General features: G+C 29.0%; 3 protein-coding genes across 6 annotated transcripts; 2 read left to right on the forward strand and 1 right to left on the reverse strand.

Annotated features, from left to right (window-relative positions):
• The first annotated feature begins 5,023 nt into the window (after positions 1-5,023).
• Positions 5,024-6,883, forward strand: LOC124430672 (ruvB-like 1). The gene is made up of 3 exons (XM_046977592.1): positions 5,024-5,354; positions 5,563-6,238; positions 6,329-6,883. Exons 1-3 carry the CDS (start codon positions 5,214-5,216, stop codon positions 6,880-6,882), a joined length of 1,371 nt encoding a protein of 456 aa, XP_046833548.1. The 5' UTR covers positions 5,024-5,213; the 3' UTR covers position 6,883.
• Positions 6,884-7,211: 328 nt separating this feature from the next.
• LOC124430671 (glycine dehydrogenase (decarboxylating), mitochondrial) lies at positions 7,212-12,079 on the forward strand. The gene is made up of 10 exons (XM_046977591.1): positions 7,212-7,782; positions 7,866-7,944; positions 8,611-8,746; positions 8,825-9,215; positions 9,299-9,819; positions 9,911-10,193; positions 10,284-10,933; positions 11,008-11,471; positions 11,547-11,692; positions 11,767-12,079. The coding sequence occupies exons 1-10, from the start codon at positions 7,582-7,584 to the stop codon at positions 11,872-11,874; spliced, it is 2,979 nt and encodes a 992-aa protein (XP_046833547.1). The 5' UTR covers positions 7,212-7,581; the 3' UTR covers positions 11,875-12,079.
• A 197-nt stretch (positions 12,080-12,276) lies between these two features.
• LOC124430673 (HMG box-containing protein 4) lies at positions 12,277-14,926 on the reverse strand. 4 transcript variants are annotated; one of them, XM_046977594.1, is made up of 5 exons: positions 14,686-14,926; positions 13,441-13,970; positions 13,307-13,382; positions 13,018-13,203; positions 12,277-12,758 (listed from the first exon to the last, which is right to left on the reverse strand). In XM_046977594.1, the coding sequence occupies exons 1-5, from the start codon at positions 14,816-14,818 to the stop codon at positions 12,346-12,348; spliced, it is 1,338 nt and encodes a 445-aa protein (XP_046833550.1). In that variant the 5' UTR covers positions 14,819-14,926; the 3' UTR covers positions 12,277-12,345. The 4 variants fall into 4 exon arrangements, with proteins under 4 accessions (XP_046833550.1, XP_046833552.1, XP_046833549.1 ...); XM_046977596.1 differs by having other exon boundaries at positions 12,277-12,689; positions 13,441-13,976; XM_046977593.1 differs by having other exon boundaries at positions 13,441-13,976; positions 14,686-14,925.
• Between the last annotated feature and the right edge of the window lie 35 nt (positions 14,927-14,961).

Raw genomic sequence — 14,961 nt, forward strand, 5'->3', positions numbered from 1 at the left:
AGCTCCATCATTTACACCTCTGCTTCAGACATAACGGATTATTAAGCACATTTGAATTCGTGCTTTTCGAATTTAGAACAATCAAAGCGCACTCTTTAGGGCTAGTAATCGTGTTCGTGACACTTACGTGTGTGTTATAATAGCGTTGATTCTACTTTTAAATCCAAATTTGCGAAGTAATATAATCGAAATTTTGAAGAAATAAAACGTAGTTCACAGTAGAACCTTTAATCGCGCCCGAACACCCACACAAGTGTTAGAAAAACTGTGACTACTTTACAATCCACGTTTTCGGCAGAAACAATCAAACGAAGTTTAATTGCGCCCGAGAACCCCTGTACCCGCTGACACGCGCGCCAATGTTCTTCCTATCCTGCCCGTATTCTCGCGGAGAAATCGATGATGAATCGAGCCATGCGACGAATCATCCGACCGCAAGTGAATCTATGCCTCGATGATTTATAATGGAAAAGAAAAAGCTAAAGAAAAAATAAATGAAAGAAAAAAAATATATAAAATAGAAAATAATATATATATATATATATATATAGAACATAAATAAAAAATAAATATATATAAATAGATAAGAGAACTAGAGAAAGAAACGAAAAGAAAAGCAGCTTTGCACGATGCTGAAAAAGTTGCTCGCATCATCCCATTTGATCCTACCTAAAGCTTATAAATCATAATTAATAAGAATATATTAATAACATAATTAAAAACCTAATTAAAAACATAATTAAACACATAATTAAATATTAGTTGGACCGGAAAGTAATGTCGCTTCTGCGCATGTCGATATTTGATTGTGATTAAAAATAAAAACTTGTTAAAAATTTATTCGTTTGAATTTAATTTAAGAAAGCGACATTACTTTCTGGTCCACCTAATACATAGTTAAATACATAGTTAAATACATAATTAAACACATACTTAAACACATAATTAAACACATAATTAAACGTAATTAAAAAGAAACAATATAAATAAATATTAAGAAAACAATTAAAAAAGAAAAATATGAGATAGAAAAGAAAAGAAAAGAGTAGCATTTCTATACGATGCTGAGACAGCAGCACCCACAGAGGCCTACACCTATGAGCCCATCCCATGGGTCCCACGCGAGATATATAAAAGATAATTAATGAGAGTAAATAAGAATAAATAGAAATGACAGCGAAAAAAGTTTTCTGTGCGTTTCAATTTTAAATCGATAGTATATCTATTAATCAATAGTATACGGTAGTACTTATATATGATCTTTATAACGTTGCCTATTGTTTAAATATTAATTAATTTTGCTTTACGAATATCGTACATTCTTTAAATTTAAAATAATCTTATTTATTAATTAGTCTTTCCCGTGTTCACGATCCCACGACCTGGAACTAGCTGAAAAGAAATAAGGAAAGAAAAAAGAATATGTATACATGTATATTAATTATACAAACGATAAAATTATAAATTTAATTTAATTAAACTTAAGAAATATAAAAGATTAATTAACAAAAAAAATGAAATATTCTGAATACTGATCTAAAGAAATAATATTTTCTTTGAACAAATTTTATATTAGTTATACATTTCATAGATATATGATTTTAATATAGAACTCAATTTTATTAAAATAAAATTATGAATTTAATTGAACTTTAGAAAAGAAAAAATGTACAAAATTTATCAATTGATTTTAATATAAAATTTGATTTTATTAAACTAGAATTATAAATTCAATTGAATTTTAGAAAAGAGAAAATGTGTAAAATTTATGTCTCCAGTTTAATATTAAAAATGCGTAAAATATGAAATAATTCTATTCGCGTACACGTGGCAATGTGGGAATGTTATTTACGGAATGTTACTTCGTCTCAGTTTTTTAAATCTACACCCCTACACCCATCACCATAAAAGCATTTTAAGTGACAACATGGTAAAATTAAAATACGACTAAGAGCCATTCTTGAAAGTTTCTAGTGAACCTTTGAAAATAAGCTCAATAGCCTAATAGTTGTCCTTTTGAGCCACATGTTATGGGGACCTCTTCGGTATATAGCCTTTTGTTTGCTTCGTGCCCTAACCTAATCGATTATCACTCTAAAATTATAACTACAAAATTTGATTCCAGATTCTAAGATATGAAAAAAGAACCCTAACACATTCCTAACGTATCTGAAAACTTATTATTATCTTTTCGAAAAATACTTTTTCACAACGTAGAAGAAATTAGAATCAGTATATTAATTGCTGAAAATCCTGAGCTAAAAATGAATTAATTTATCATCTAGGCTTACGAACTACGTCTCTTTGTTTTTTAGCAATTATTCTACTCGATTTTTCTTTTTCAAAACCAATGACTCTATCGAGACTTTTCTTTTATCAATTTAAATTGATTAAACATTTAATTAATAATTATTTAACAATATAAAGCAAACTCTTGGACGTTTCTTCTTATAAGCGAATATTTTAATTATTGTAATAAAATCATCCATAGTAATCCATTGACTGTAATCCAGAGACTATCCATCGCGAATGTCTTCTTGCTCGTTCTTTATTATAACTCATGAATATCGATTCTTTACTTATTTCCGCGCAAGTAAAATATTTAAAAATGTATTAAAATATTCAAAACCCCAAATAATTATAAATACATTTGATCAAGAAGATCTTATCCTGATTTAATAAATAAATCAAAACATAAGAAACCATACACGAGTAAATCTCCGAAAAAATTTACTCGTGGTCACTAAATGCTCTTCTACTAATTAATTACAACCAAACACCCGTGCCGATTCAGACCTTTCGTCCTTGACATGATTGAGTGATCAGAGGGATTTAAAAGTTCACTCACTACTTAAGAAGTTCTGCGATGATTCCAAAACACTCGTCTGCAGTTTAAGTCGAGATTGAGGGTGGATGATTCTTTAAAATTAGGTAAATCCACATCGAAGTTGAGCAAGATCCTCTTTAATGATGCATTAACTCTATTACGTGATAAATACTTTTTAACGAACGATCACTGAATTTATTTCGCGAACTCTACTATCTCTTATAAATAAACAGTTTATGCGACTGTTAAAAAAGCAAAACGCTTTGCGAATAAACACTGACTCTAACAATTGCATTGCACGCAATCGATACAAATACACTTGTTTAAATCGCGAAACCCGAACGAATAAACACTGCATCGAAATATTATTATTTCAGCGATACAAATATTCGATTATATCATTGCTTCGCGCACGATTGAAATGATGTTCTGAAACAAAAAAATAAAAACAAAATTATTACTATCATTGTAATAATAAGAAACTATATAAATTGTTGAAGAAATGCGATATAAAAATAAATTTACCTTAAATATTCGTTGATACTTGCAGCAAAGACATCCTGAGAGACTTTCAATGATTACTCGCCAAAGGACGAAGGAGAACTGATCCGGTAACCGTCAAAGTCAATAAAAAGACCTAGATGTCAATAAAAAAAGAACTTACAACCCCAAGATAAAATTTTAATGTATTGAAAAATTATATTAAAATTACTTAAAATTTCTCGTGTGTTTCCGTCTTTTTAATATTAAAACGAATGTACTATTGTTTAAATATTATTTTTATGTACTCCGTATACACTGATTATTGTTTAAGTAATTATAAAATTATCGAAAGTATTAATTTATAAGTTTTCGCGATTAGAATTAGATTGTCGGTATGCACACGTCGGAATACAAATGAAAATTAATTAATAAAAGTTAAGAAAAGGCACGTGTATTTTTATATTACACATGAGCAAGAACATTGTGATGAAAATTTAAAATTAAAATAATTTTATGTTTCTCGCTTGTTACAATCATTTTTTTAGATCATGGTTTTATTGTCTAGTGTACTTTCATTTCTTGTAAATTTAACATCCTACTGGACACTAGCACGAGCCTCCCCTCTAATGTATCCTTTAAATTACACTAATCATATAAAAATGTTAGTATAATATTATATATATCTTTATTTTTAATCTTAGATACAATATGGTGAAACATACAAAATTTATTCTTTTACTTTTTGCTGGAGCAATTATATTTCATGAAACTTTAGCAATGAACCAAGTAATCGGAATGACTTTAACATTGAATGGGATTATTTTTTATGCTCATATTAAGTTGCTTATCACATAACTTACATTATAATCTATATATGATATTTTATAAAAATATATACATTTTTATGTCACTTTTAGCTAAAAGGTAAGAAGAATTTTTCACAATTTATAGTAAAAGAAAGAAAGCCTTTGTTTAAAGCCTCTGTATAATTTTATATACAAATAAAGAACATGGTATAATGTTCAGAACATGGTATATATGATATTTGCAAGTATATATGATATATTCATTAAAAAAGAAATTAACGCCCTTTAGAATTAAATTAATCAATTAATTGTACAATATAAAAAAAGAATTTTAATTTTTTCTTTTTATTTTATTTGAAAGCAAAAAAGAGAGTCAACGTCGCACCTAGGGCAAAGGATTTTGGCCTCACCAAACTTAATGTAAATTATGCGGCGATCGGAAAATAGGCGATAGGCAATAGGCAATTTTTCCCAGGTGCATCGGACTCGAAATTATTATTTTCTTTGCAATTATATATAGATAAGTATCACAGTTTGTGCACTTGCGAGAAAGGTACAACATGTTGAGCCATCTATGTTTCAGAAAATAGTACTAAATCATATGGCCAAAAAAAGCGCCATTTATTAAACACGAGAAATTTGAATATTGCAAAGTTAAATTTTACAAAAATAAAATATTACATGTTTCGGAATAAAATACAAAGCTGTAAGACAATGTTTATGTGTCTATGTATTAACAGTTTCAGATTTCTTTTTATTTTTATAAATATTAATTTACATGGTAAAATATACAAGTTTTGAAACATTCAGAATAATATCAGTTTTAAAATGAGAAGCAAGTTGATCTCTTTAAAGTAATATTAATCATATTAAAAGTTTGACATCAGTCGATTTTTGTATTTGCAATATTTTGTTTAATTTGCATTGCCGTAGCAACGTAGCAATTCTTGTAATAAAATAAAGGGCGTTGATATAGGTTAACGATCAAATAATTGATTGCATGTGCATCAACATAGTCGATGCTAAGTACAGGCTGGTACCAACTGGTGTGGTCTTGTTTGATATTTTTTTCTTTGGTATATTAAAATTATTATATTATGAAGATCGAGGAAGTTAAAAGTACAGCAAAAACGCAGAGAATTTCTGCTCATACACATATTAAAGGTTTAGGTCTTGACGAAAATGGTACAGCTATTCAAGCTGCTGCCGGTCTTGTCGGCCAAGAATTGGCTCGTGAGGTTAGAATTTTTCTTTTTTCTTTAATTTACGTACTTATATGAAATTTTTCCGAAAAATTATTAAATAATATTACTCTAAATCGTATTAAAAAATAACTATGTTCTTTTTACAACTTTTTCTATTATTATGTATTTTATAACATTTTTTTTTAACAAAAATTATTTTACAATTTAAATAAATTTATAAAATTTGTGTATTCTTTTGCAGGCCGCCGGAATTGTTGTCGATATGATTAAGTCAAAAAAGATGGCTGGTCGCGCAGTTTTATTAGCAGGTCCTCCTGGTACTGGCAAAACTGCAATTGCTTTAGCTATCGCTCAAGAACTTGGAAATAAGGTACCGTTTTGTCCTATGGTAGGATCCGAAGTTTACAGTTCTGAAATAAAAAAGACAGAAGTTCTTATGGAAAATTTTAGAAGAGCTATTGGCTTAAGAATCAAAGAAACTAAAGAAGTATACGAAGGAGAAGTTACTGAATTGACTCCCATTGAGACTGAAAATCCTATGGGTGGTTATGGGAAAACAGTATCTCATGTCGTTATCGGTTTGAAAACAGCTAAGGGAACAAAACAATTAAAACTCGATCCTTCTATATATGAATCTCTACAAAAGGAAAAAGTAGAAACAGGGGATGTAATTTATATTGAAGTAAATAGCGGTGCTGTAAAGAGACAAGGAAGAAGCGATAATTTTGCAACAGAATTTGATTTGGAAGCAGAAGAATATGTTCCATTACCAAAAGGAGATGTTCATAAGAAGAAAGAAGTCATTCAAGATGTAACATTACATGATTTAGATGTTGCAAATGCTAAACCACAGGGAGGTCAAGATATAATGTCGATGATGGGACAGCTTATGAAACCAAAGAAAACAGAAATTACAGGTGGAATTATATTTTTTTCTATAACATTATAGTAAAGAATTTTTATATAGGTAAAGTCATTCTTATTAATGCATACTTGTATAATTTTAGATAAATTACGAAAGGAAATAAATAAAGTAGTGAATAAATATATTGATCAAGGAATTGCTGAATTGGTGCCAGGAGTATTGTTTATAGATGAAGTACATATGTTAGATATTGAAACGTTTACTTATCTTCACCGTGCCTTAGAAAGTGCTATAGCACCTATAGTTATATTTGCTACAAATCGTGGTCGTTGTGTGATCAGAGGAACTGAAGATATAATATCTCCGCATGGAATACCTTTAGATTTATTGGATCGATTGCTTATTATACGCACATTACCTTATTCAAGAGCAGAGATAGAACAAATAGTGAAATTGCGAGCAACTACAGAAGGATTACAAATAGATGATGAAGCATTATCTACTCTTGGTGAATTGGGAACAAAAACGACTCTACGATATGTGGTGCAGCTTTTAACTCCAGCAGCATTGACAGCTAAAATTAACGAGCGTACAAATATAAAAAAAGAAGATGTAAAGGAAGTAGGTGCATTATTTTTGGATGCAAAATCATCTGCTAAGATTTTAACACAAAATAAAGATAAGTTTATGAAGTAAATCTTACATTCACAATTTTTTATTCATTATGTTAATTATATCCTTGATCTTGATCCATTTTCTTACATATAGATATTATTATGTTATAAATTTATTATAATATTTCTCTGAGGCATAATGTAGGAATATACTATATTATAATTGTATCTGTAAGTACAGGCAAGATTTAAGAATACATTTGTAATTATTCTTCTGATTATTGTTCATTTAGTTAAAGAGTTCAAATATTGATGTCATAAATGTTTTTTTTTCTCAACATTGTTTTCCTATAATGTAGTAAACATAAATTACATTTGATAAAGAATATTTATTTTAAGAATTTTTAAAATTTTACTTCATTGATAATGTAAGTACAAATATAAAGACATTAAAATTTGAAAAAGTTCTATTATTGAAATGAAAAACGTTTTCTATATATTTCATTCAAAAGATAAATTTATAATGTTACAAAGATAATATTTTATAATATTACTGTAAATGATCTATAACTCAAGGTTAGAAAAGTTCATATTATAATCAGTGATTGTGACATCATTTGATGATACCAGTTTACGGAGTATAAAATCTCTCTACTGTAATGAATCTTCTTAGTTTCTTCATATTGTTCAGTCTTGTTGATAGTACTAACATTTTATAATAACATCATAATAGCCGTGTATAGAGTTCAGTAATATTTACGGTTTGTTATTAAATATTAAAATGCATTCTACTTTGAGAGTAACACAGTATTCAAAACGATTGTGTAAAGATAATAAAATATCATTGCATATAAATAAATATAATAGTACTAAAACAACAAATATTGAAAGGCTACTTCCTCAGAAAGATGAATTTCAAAATAGACATATTGGACCTAGAGAATATGAATTGACACAAATGTTGCAAACTATTGGCTTTAAGGTAAAACATACATATGACCTTTATAGAAATTATTATATATTATAATTTTCGTAAATTTATTTTATACATACAATTTATTTTAGAATCTTGAAGAATTATCCAAAACTGCCATACCAGATCATATTCTTCATTCTAAAGATTTAAATATCGAACAGCCAATTAGTAAGTAATACTCTTTTGATGTTCTTATTTATAAAAATATCCATTAAAATCTTATAAAACATACATTATTATAATAATTGTGTAAATTAATAGCGATATATATTACTCTACATACATACATTATCTTCAAAGAAAACTTCGCAAAACGTGAGAACTCACGAGACTGCTTTTGTGATAATTACAAAAATGTGATAACCCTTTGTATATTATAATCGTAAATTAAGAAACATAAGTTTTTTATAGTATTATTAAAAAAAAATATATTTATATTATGATTATATTATTTGCATGCATCATTGTTTTATATATTAATTTCTATAGCACATAATATATATTATTTACCAAATATATTTAATTGATGTAAATTTATATAGTAGTACAATATATGTATTTATATATATATATATATAGTGAGCGTATATATTTACTTGAATGAAACATATCAATTTTTCTTATGACATATGCTGCCTATCTAGAGTCATAGGTCAATCTCGTGATTCAAGTTAACATTCACGTGATTCTTTCAACACGATACTACATTTAAATCATGATTATCTTTAATGTTTTATTACAATATATGTTTTTATAACAATACTGATAAATTCTTTGTACTCTTAATAAAATATTATAATAAATATGAGATTGTATATTATATTTTTGTTACAGCTGAATATGAATTAATTAAAAGAATTATAAAAATTTCGGAAAAGAATGAAGTATGGCGTTCTTATATTGGTATGGGTTATCATAACTGTTGTGTACCTCATACCATAATGAGAAATATTTTTGAGAACCCTGGATGGTAAATTAATTTTAATCCAAACTATGCAATAATACATATCTATGATAATAGAAATTGATATAATATATTCTATTATAGGACAACGCAATATACACCTTATCAGCCAGAAATTTCTCAAGGTAGACTCGAAGGCTTATTAAATTATCAGACTATGATATGTGATTTAACAGGAATGCAAATGGCAAATGCATCTCTTTTGGATGAAGGTACTGCTGCAGCAGAAGCTTTGGGTCTTGCCTACAGGCAAAATAAGAGAAACAAATTATTTGTATCTGATAAAGTGCATCCTCAAACAATTGGTGTTATCGCTACTCGTGCTACTTCGCTTGGTCTTAATCTAGAAATTGGAAACATTTTTAATATTGATACTAGCAAGAAGGATATATCTGGTATTCTTTTGCAATATCCTGATACTACTGGATCTATTTATGATTTTTCTGAAGTTACAAAAAAAGCACAAGCCGACGGAGTATGTGTATCTCTAATAAATATTTCTAAGTTTATATATGTATATATACTTATAACATTTACAATTGTATTATACATTTTTAGACTATCGTTTGTGCTGCCACCGATTTATTAGCATTAGCACTAATTGAACCACCAAGTAAATTTTCTGTAGATGTATGCATTGGATCAAGTCAAAGATTTGGTGTACCGCTTGGATATGGAGGTCCTCATGCAGGATTTTTTGCTTGCAAAAAAGAATTTGTACGTTTAATGCCTGGTAGAATGGTTGGGGTTACAAGAGATTCTAATGGGCAAAATGCGTACCGTTTAACTCTTCAAACACGTGAGCAACACATCAAACGAGATAGAGCAACTAGTAATATCTGTACTGCACAAGCATTATTAGCAAATATGTCTGCAATGTATGCGGTGTATCATGGTCCTGAAGGAATCAGAAATATTGCTTCAAGAATACATAATTTGACATTAATTCTTGTTAAAGGTTTACAATCTGCTGGAAATAAAATAAATAACGAGTATTTTTTTGATACTATACAGATATTACCAAGTATTCCAATAAATATATTAAAAGACAATGCCAGTAAAGCTAAAATTAATTTAAGGTAAATACTTTTCTCTTATAATGTCTTAATATTTATTTATTTATTTATTTGATATATTTTTAAAGTTTTATAGATAAATATATCTTTGTAGATACTTCTCAGATAAATCAGTTGGTATATCTCTTGATGAGACAACTACAATACAAGATGTAAATGATCTCTTCAAAATTTTTTCTACAAACATGACAGTTGAAGAAATTATTAAATCTAACTCTTTAAATAATCAATCCTTGGAACATTCCTCTTTCAAACGTACTTCTTTATATTTACAACATCCTGTATTTAAAAGCCATCATTCTGAAACTAGAATAGTAAGATATATGAAATATTTGGAAAATAAAGATGTATCTCTTGTGCACAGTATGATTCCTTTAGTAAGTCTATTACTTTATAATGAAATTATATAATGATAATATTTAATTATAATGAGCTATTAAATATTATAATTTTAAATTGTATAATAGGGTTCATGTACAATGAAGCTGAATTCAACAACCGAAATGATGCCGTGTAGCTTACGAGGATTCACGGATATACATCCTTTTGCACCAATAGAGCAAGCACAGGGATATCAACAATTATTTTCAGAATTAGAAAAAGATCTCTGTGCCATAACAGGATATGATAATATCAGTTTTCAACCAAATAGTGGGGCTCAGGGTGAATACGCAGGTTTAAGAGCTATACATTGTTATCATGAATCAAGAGGGGCTAATCATCGAAAAGTTTGTTTGATTCCCGTGTCTGCTCATGGAACAAATCCGGCTTCTGCACAAATGGCTGGTATGCAAGTGAAACCTATATTTGTATGCAAAGATGGTTCTGTTGATATTGTGCACTTGAAAGAAGTAATAGAAGAATATCAGGAAACATTATCGTGTTTAATGATAACATATCCATCAACAAATGGAGTATTTGAAGATACCATTAGAGATATATGTACTCTAGTTCATAATGCTGGTGGTCAAGTATATCTCGATGGTGCAAATATGAATGCACAAGTTGGCTTATGTCGACCTGGGGATTATGGTAGTGATGTATCGCATCTCAACTTACACAAAACATTTTGTATACCTCATGGTGGAGGTGGTCCTGGCATGGGACCCATTGGGGTGTACGTAATTCATTATGTATATGCTTTCTTACTCTCATTTATCTTCAAAAAATAATGAAGTTATATATTTACAGAAAGAAACATCTTGCACCTTTTCTTCCAAATCACCCCGTGATAAATTCTACAATTAACAATGTAAAAGCTTTAAGAGAATCTGGTGCTGTATCGGCAGCTCCCTTTGGTTCATCTGCTATACTACCAATCTCATGGGGTTATATAAAAATGATGGGACCAAAAGGTTTACGTAAAGCAACACAAGTGGCTATTCTTAATGCAAATTATATGAGTAAGAGATTAGAAAAGTATTACAAAACACTATATAAAGGTAGGGAAGGATTAGTTGCCCATGAATTTATCTTGGATGTACGAGATTTCAAGAAAACTGCAAATATTGAAGCAGTAGACATAGCTAAAAGATTAATGGATTATGGTTTTCATGCTCCTACTATGAGCTGGCCTGTAGCGGGGACTTTAATGATAGAACCAACTGAATCAGAGGACAAAGCTGAATTAGATAGATTTTGTGATGCTCTTATTTGTACGTTTTATACATAATTACTAATATAATATTTAGAATATCACATTTATATATTAAATACGTATATTTTTACAGCCATAAAAAATGAAATTAATAATATCGAAAACGGCAAGTTCGATATAATTCAAAATCCTTTAAAGAACGCACCTCATACACAATTACAAGTTATTGTAAAAGATTGGGTTTTGCCATATTCTCGAGAAATAGCTGCTTTTCCTGCTGTAAGTATTATTATTTTAAGAAATCGTTAATCAACGACTCAAACTAATGAACAATTAATATATTTTTATTTTAGCCATTTGTAGAGAAAAACAATAAAATTTGGCCTAGTGTGGGTCGAATAGATGATACATACGGAGACAAAAATTTGTTTTGCATCTGTCCACCTGTTACATCATATTAATTAGACTTTAAATATTTTTTTTTGTACAGTTATGTATAAGTATTTATTTATATTTTTGTACACATATAGTATCATTTGTATATATGTGTATATGTATGTACGTATATATATATATATATATATATACACACACATACACATATTTGGCTAAAAGCCCAATAACTCTTAAAACTGATAATTGAAATAAAATTATATATTTCTGAAGATGTAAATGTAATGAATTATTTACATGTATAACAAATTATATTATAGATCTATAATTACGGCCGCGTTTTGTATTGTTTTCATTGTACATGATAAAAAATGTCTTTATATATGAAGACTACATCTTCAATTTGTACATTTTCTAATATTTACTTATCTATAGATATTATTAATTATATTTTTATTAAAAAGCAAAGAAACGTATTATTGATTTATTTATATTTAGCTATTTTCTATATTTACACGCGTTTCCATATAATATCTATATTACAAACCAGGCATAAGATATGCGATATTATCAAGCATTTGTGATAATGTTTCGTGTTGGGCTCCATTAATTTCTGGTACCTGTTGTGTAAGACATATCAAAGGACCTAATGCACAGAGCAACGAGTCCAATAATACCGACAAACTACCCGAAACTGCTATTTGACCGTCATGTTCTTTTAAACGTTCACCTATAATGGTTAAACTTTCACCAAGTAATTTGAGATGTGCCGCAACATCAATGGGTTGTGTTCCAATTACTTTGTACATTCCTGTACCTATTATAGGTTCATTAACCAAATCTTTCCCACCTTTATTTGTTGGAGGTGACACAGGTACATTTCCTATAACAGAAGGTACGCCTAACTGAAGAGTTTTTTTCGAAGAGATTGGTTTAGTTTCTTTTCCATTACCTGTAATACAAAACAGATAAATACATTTAAAAAATTACAAAACTATATATTTGTATTATTATAAATACTATTTATATACATGTAAAATATTCATAGCTTGATATCTATAAAATAATTCAACGCTATGCTACAAATAAGGTATTAACAATTCTGTAGCTAATGCACGTGCAATAAAGCAGATTAAGATGAGTCGTCTAGCATATAAATTTAACAACTTCATAACAATTCTTCAATAATTTGGAAATATCAATTGACCCACCAATTTTATTTATGAACTTTTTTCGAGAAGCAGGTGGTGGCATTTTCCAAACAGACTCATCTTTATTGGTAGGCATAGAATGAGGTTTTGCTGCTAAACGCTTCGCGCGTCTACGCCAGTTATATTTCTCCAGGTTTGGCACTGTGGCCCAAAGTTCACCTAATCGTTTAGAAATTGCAGCAAAATCTATAAAAAGCAATAATCAATAAAACAAGAGTACACTAATAAGACAAAGGCCTATTTGTACTATGCTTGTACCAAAGAAAAAACTGAAAAAGCATATGCATACCCATATAAGGACATTGTTCCAGTAGTTCTTGCCTTATTTCTTTAGCCCATAACATATAGGCAGTAAATCTTGTTTTCTGAAAAATTATCAATTTGTACACAATTTATCTTCCAACCATTTCTGTTTGTACATACCCCTTTATCCTTACGTTGTGCCTTCATTCTGCCTATTATTTTGCCATCCTTAATAATTAATTTTTTTTTACATTTTTCAAGCATATATAAACTATTTGCTTGAGAAGGTGTTTCCTGACCTGGTGGTTCTAATTTTCTAAATCCAGTTTCTCTGTCATCGATCATGAGAGGATCTATTTCATCATCACTTCCAGAATCCATGCTATATCGTTCATCTTCGTTCAACCCGATGGGATCATCTGAATCCGATGCTGATGACTGGCCTTCATTATCAGATATTGGTTCTGCTTTAACTCTTTGCTGTCCAGAATGTGATCCTGAATTTTTTCTCTGTCGTCCAGCATGAGTCTGTTGAATTTGACTAGGAGACATATGATGCTGTGCTTCATATTGTTCCAACAATTGTGATGCTTGTAACTGCGTTTTTTGTCGCTTGTATTTATTTTCCGAGAAGTCATCAGGCGATTCAAAATCAACAAGCTTAGAAGATTTCTTTCTTACGCGGCCACTTCGGGAAATCCCTGTGACCTCTAGATCTGAAATATAAAGCAGACTGCACCTTGCCAAGAAAAGAAAAGAGTTCAAAATAATTTATAGCATCAAACTATATGATCTTGTAAATTACCTACAATTAAAAAAGTACTACAGCTTTGCAAATGATAAAAATACGAAATACTAAGGGTGTGAAGGTACTTCGTTGCGATATATATTATTTGCTTTTCATATATATACATACATACATATATATATATATATATATATATATATATATATATATATATGTATGTATGTATAACGAGAGTTAATATAAAAAAATTAATAAAACTATAATATAAATGTACATGTAAATTATGCCAAATGCAATAATCTATTTATGAGCTATCAAGAAGATATTTGTAATGGATGTTAAAGCTATGCTACAAAAAGTTGTATATACTATAATATTAATTTTATCATTTTTTTTTTCTTAAATGCATTTTCTGCTATGCTAACATTATATTATTTATATTTTGTAAATATAAAAAAATTTAACCACGAAATGACCATACACCGCTTTAGTTTGTTTACATTCCGCTGCATACAGAAGCGCTACTAACCAAAATACGACTCTTAGTAAATATTGCTAAAGAATCAATAAATTTATGCTTCATGCACGCATATCGTGCAAAATACTGCAAGCAATATCAGCAAACAAGCATTCGATCTACTTGATGTTTTCTAAAATAATATATTAACATCTCTCACCGTCACTTTTCTGACGTTTTGGCGACACGAACACATCCATTGTACCAGTCTTCCGATCGGAAATCTTCGAATGCTTATTGCGCCGCGATGATTCCTTAGATTTCGCGGGCTTTCGAATATTGCTTTGCATCATGCACAATAGACTTAAAAATAATTATATTTTAAGGATAAAATTCTTTTACTTTTTTTACGATAAAGCCTGTTATGTACGCACAAGATTATTTACTAATGTTGTTTTTAAAAACAAGTGCAAAGGATATTAGAATCAATGCGCAT

This window comes from Vespa crabro, chromosome 19, assembly GCF_910589235.1.
Source record: "Vespa crabro chromosome 19, iyVesCrab1.2, whole genome shotgun sequence".
Lineage (NCBI taxonomy): Eukaryota > Metazoa > Arthropoda > Insecta > Hymenoptera > Vespidae > Vespa > Vespa crabro.